Genomic DNA, 5335 nt, shown 5'->3' with positions numbered 1-5335 from the left:
TCTGGGGCACATGTAGGAGTGGGCATTCTGTGGAAATGTTAAAATCTGGCTATACAAATCGTGGGCGCACTTACAACACGACACAGGATTTAACATTAGTGTAAACGTCTGAAAGTAACATTCAAATAATGTGCCATGTTGTTTAATGAAGCGTGAACTGAACAGCCCTCAGGCAGTAAGGACTGACAGGTTGAATTTCCCTGGTAAGGAACCTGAAACCTCTGGGAAGTAGGGATCTAAAGGTGTTGTACAATGCCCTTTTCATTCTCCAAAGTGGCCTGGCTTGGATGAGCCACCTGCTCAGCTACCCTTTACCCTGCCACCTTCATGGCTCCAGAAGACATTCCTTTCACCAAGACTTCAGGAAATACCTTAGTGTGGAGAACATCACATAGCCCTGTTGTTGCTGTTCTCCACCCCCTAGAGATGACAGTGGGAAACACTGGGATTGGAGTGGCTACCCTGATCTCCATGGGACTAAAAGGGGGAAGAATGAGAGTGGCAGAAGCTAGTGACAATACTTAACCATTAAAAGACAACAACTCTATTTTTGTAGTGCTTGATATTTATTGAAAAGGATGCTGACTTTTTCCAGGTGGTATTGAAGAACGGGGTTGAGTGCCTGTCTCTGCTTATTTGCTTCATTGTTTTTAATATCTTTTGTCCAAATGCACACACATCTGTGTAGGACTGCTATGATTTCTGGAAAAAAAAAAACAGCTGTGCAAAACCGATGCTTAAGAGAAAACAAATGTCAGTGTCTGGGCTGCCAGGCACACGAGGCTCCTGCGGCAATCTAGTATGGTAGGGCGGGAACCTGGGAGTGGGTTGAAAACTAATCAGGCTGTAGAGACTGGTCCTTTCAGGGACCAGCGAGCTGTCCAAATCAATGTCCAAAGAGTGCAGGCAACTCAGGCATCTTCTAGGTTGGTCCTTGTGTCCAAAAGCAGTTAGTCTGTAGGTGGGATGCAGTACATGGTGGTTAAGTAGTGGCATAAGTCTCTGGGCAGATGTAGCCCTGGCAGGCTGGTGGGTGGTGTGACCAGCTTAACAGGGGCCTGTCCAATGATTTGGGGCCAGAAGAACTGTTCACAGAAGCAGAGGAAGGGGCCTTGGACTGGCCAGAGTTGACACAGCATGCTTCAGAGCAAGGCTGGTAGGCCCGCAGCTGATAATTGGAGCACTATTCTTGGAACAAAGACAAGCACTACGGCTGTAGAGGACAAAACAGAGGAGAAAAAAGCCGGCAGGAGAAAAGGGGCTGCATGCTGCAGCTCCGGGAGCGGCAGGGATGGGGGAGGCGGTGTGCCAGTCCCTCCCCCTCGAGGGGGAGGCCCAAGGGGCTCCAGGCCTAGTAATCATCCTCTTCATAGTCCTCGTCGTCCTCGTCGTCATACCAGCCGAAACACTGCTTCATCTCATCGAGAAAGGCCCGGTAATCGCTTAGGATGGGGCTATCCGTCTCGATGTAGGGCACCACCCACTCCTCGGCCTCCCCAGTCAGCAGGCTGATGAGGAACGCCACTTTCATGGCGTCGTTGCAGAATCGGTTCTCATTCACCAGCATGTAAGACGCCGTCTGCACGATAAACTCGGGGAGCCGGGCGCTCTCGCCGTTAAACGTTTCGGGGAAGGGCACCGGGCAGCTCGGCGGACGTACCTGGCGCAAAAGGGTGGCCCTCTCGCACACCAGCAGCCGCAGCTGTTCCATGAGTTGGCCGTTCTCAATGCTCAGGGCGCGGTGCCGCACCAGGAGCGCGTGGAGCAGCAGCACCAGCTCGTCCACCATCTCGATTTGTTTGGAGGACCTGGCTCCTCGGTTCGGTTAGGCTGGGCCAAAGGGCACTCACACCTCGCTAGAAGTGCGCGCGTCCTTAGAGGCGCCGGGTGGCCGAGGTGGGGGTGGGGAGAGGCTGGGTCCGGGCGGCTGCGCAAGCCCCGCCCACCAGGGCCCTCGGCCGGCCAGTGCGCCGGCGCGGCGGGGTGGGGCGGGTGTGGGCAGGGTCGCCACAGCGGCGTGTGGGGGGCGTGGCCAGGGCGCGGCGGGCCGGATCGGATTACAGACGCTGCGGGGGAGGGCGTGGCCAGGAAAGGAAGGACTGGGTCTCAGGGCTGCCTTTCAGGAGGCTGACAGACACTGGTGGGCAGGCGGGATGTGGGCGGAAGAGCGAATGAGCCCTGTGCCTCATCTATCAGAGACTGCCCACCTGCTCTGGCTGAAGCCTTCCTCCCGGCCCACGCAGGGTACAGAGGCTGCGATCGCTAGGTTGCTTTTGACACGGTGTTTTCTTAACACTTCCTTCTTTATTTAAATCTCAATCAGAAATACTGACTCTGCTGGTTGCATCGCTGGAGTGCACATCCTTTCAGAATCACAAAGACCCTTGGGACCTGCCTTTCAAGATAAAGCAACACTAATGATACTGTACACTTCCCTTTTAAAAAATCTAAATAATAGCTTCAAAATAATAAGTTCCGCAAAATCTACACCCAATTACCATTTGCAGGGATCTTAGCTTTGACTTCTTCACATTACAGTTGGTGTCCTTATTTTTGGGTAACATTCCTTGAATCACAAGCAGTGAACCGCGAAGAGGCGTGTGTTTTGAGATAATTCTGATTTCCCTTTTGAAATGTGATTATTGAAGTAGTTGACAGCGGTTGGCTCCAGCAACTCTGAGCCCACACACAGCGCTAGCTTTGCTTTAAAAACAGACCCTTGAATTTCATCACTTCTTAACACTTTTTGGACTGCTGCTCTGATCCCAGCCTTCCTTTCCCAGCCAGATCGCTGCAGATGCTCCTCCTAGGCTGTTACGCTCTTCCCGGATATTCTTCACAGCGTCGTGACAGAAATCTTTCAGAAGAAACCTTAGATCCTTTCAAGCTCCTGCTCAAACCCTCCCTTCTCACTGAGCAAGAAGCAAAATAAAAACCCAACTCCTGCTCAGGACCTACCAAAGCCCTTGCCTTTCTGCTGCCTCTGCCCTGGCCCATGGACTCATTTGCCCTTTCTTTCAGAGAGGGCCTTCATGGCCTTCCGTACTGTCCTCACACTGCTCTCTGCTGGCGTTCTCTCTCCCCTTTCCTCACTCCACTTGTCTGCACCACTTTGACATAGGCATAACTACCATGTTGTATGGGACTTTAGGCCTCATCTGCTTCTACATTAGAATGTGAGTCTATGCAGTGAAGGACTCTATTTTGCCACCTGCTCTTTCCCTAATGGCTCTAAAAATGCTTGGTCCCAAGTAGGGGCTCCATGAAAAAAAAATTTTTCAATGAAAAAAATGCAGTAATCTCAGGGTGCAGATGTTGAGATAAGATTAAGAAATGATAGCTACAAAAAGTCTACAAAATTAGGGCTGGCCAAATAGCTCAGCAGATTAAAGCACCTGCAAGCAGGCACAGGGGCCAGGGGTTGGATCCCTGGTGTGCTGAGAAGGCAATTGAGTCTGGGCATGGTGGCAGGCCCCTGTAATCCCAGCTCACGACAGGCTGTAAACAGGTAGATCACTACAAGTCCAATCTAGTAGTGAGACTCTGAACACCCTGTAGACCCTTCCCTAAAAACAAAACAAAACAAAAAAAAATGTATTCTTCAAATTGCCCAGTACAGCATGGTGTGGTGGTGCACCGCTTGTAATTCCAGCATTTGGAAGGCTGAGGCAGGAAGAGTGAGATCTTGCCTCAAAAAAATGAAATTGTCCAACATGCTCTTCACTTGTGAATCAGTCTCTATTGTGAAATATTACTAATATAATTTTATAATGATGTTACTCATTTTTTACACTAGAATTGAGTGATCATCCACATAAATGGGAAGCTAGGAGACAGAAGAGAAGCAGAGCCATAACCCAGAGCCAAAACAGAGAGAGTAGGAGGAGTAACACTGGTTAAATGGAATGGTGGACAAGGAAGAGGAAGGAGGAATGTGAGCCCTTGCTCTGGCCTGGGCCAGGAGAGCCCACAGTAGACAATAAGAAGACAATGAAATTCTTTTTTTATATGTGTCATGTTTTTTATTTTTCAAAGAGAGTACAAATTAGAATTAAAACAAAAATTACAAGTTGTACATAATTTCCCTTAGCAAGGTAATATGAATCCCACAGTATTTTTTGTAATACATAGTGTTGTCTTTGAACCAGTAATTCATGCTACCAGATACACGCAGGTAAAATTGGAAAAATAAAGAAAAAATAGAAATAGATGTATAGGACCTTAAGAAGAGAAAAAGTATAAACAAATGAAAAAAGGAGATGGAACAAGTGAAAACATTAACGGCTTCTTGCCATAAACCCGCAGAAGCACACAGTACAGTTGGCAGAAGCATCCTGCTTGACTGCTATGAACTCATTTATTTCATGGGTGGATTCATATGTAATGAATTTTTATGGACGGATTTAATTATGAATTTTCATTTTGTCAACAAAGATGTTTTAAAATACACATACCAATATTATCTTTTCCTTAAAATCAAGGATTTCTTAAAATCAAAAATAATATCTCATATATAAGCTCAATCTTCTTTTTTGGAGGGAAAGGGCCTACAGGGTGTTCAGGGTCTCACTACTAGATCAGACTTGTAGTGATTTTCCTGTTTTCAGCCTCCCAAGTGCTAGGATTACAGTGCACACCACGACAATGAAATTCTTGAGGCTGAGCAAAGATCTGTTCTCACACTTTTTAAAATTTTTTAAACATTTATTTATTTATTTGGTACAGGGTCTCACTATACAGTTTGGACTCATAGTGATCCTCCTGTCTCAGCCTTCCCAGCATTGGGATTATAAGCTTGCGCCATGGCATGAGATTGAAACTGGGTCCTTGCCCTTGCCAGGCAGGCACTTAGATCACTGAGCTATCTCCCCAGCCCTACACTTTCATATTCGGCATCTTGAAAGTGTTTACTATGAGCTCTGTCAATGTTCAGCAGCTACAATGCAGGAAAAGGGGAGAGGGCTATCAGAAATAAACATCTGGTCATTGTGCCCATTTGCAGCGCAGGGTTGAGGGTGGGTGTGGCCAAGGCACCACCTATGCTAACACAGGAGAGGCCAGCTTGAAGCTACTGCATACTCCTATGTGAACAGGAGTGTACACCTGGCAGCCTGAGACCCCAGAGTCAAATACTTGCCTAAAAACCAGGAAACCCTTCTGCTGGCAGAGCTCTCCCAGAGTCCCATTCTTAATTTGCATGGCCTTCCACAGAACAATTAATATGTCCTGAGTGTTGTGATTCTAGTGAGTCCTTGTAGCTCTGTGTGTTATGGGTCAACTCTGCATAGGAACCAGATCAGCCAGATAGAAATTTGAATAGAGACTTTTATTTACT

At 47.6% G+C, this 5335-nt stretch overlaps 1 protein-coding gene across 1 annotated transcript; it reads right to left on the bottom strand.

Moving 5' to 3' along the window:
* Positions 1-742: 742 nt before the first annotated feature.
* Positions 743-1936, bottom strand: Ldoc1 (LDOC1, regulator of NFKB signaling). The gene has a single exon (XM_004647497.2). The coding sequence runs from the start codon at positions 1787-1789 to the stop codon at positions 1352-1354; it is 438 nt and encodes a 145-aa protein (XP_004647554.1). The 5' UTR covers positions 1790-1936; the 3' UTR covers positions 743-1351.
* Positions 1937-5335: the final 3399 nt, after the last annotated feature.

The sequence above is a fragment of the Octodon degus genome, unplaced genomic scaffold (genome assembly GCF_000260255.1).
Source record: "Octodon degus isolate 3935 unplaced genomic scaffold, OctDeg1.0 scaffold00308, whole genome shotgun sequence".
NCBI classification, from domain to species: Eukaryota; Metazoa; Chordata; class Mammalia; order Rodentia; family Octodontidae; genus Octodon; species Octodon degus.
This window is presented reverse-complemented; position numbering and strand designations above follow the sequence as displayed.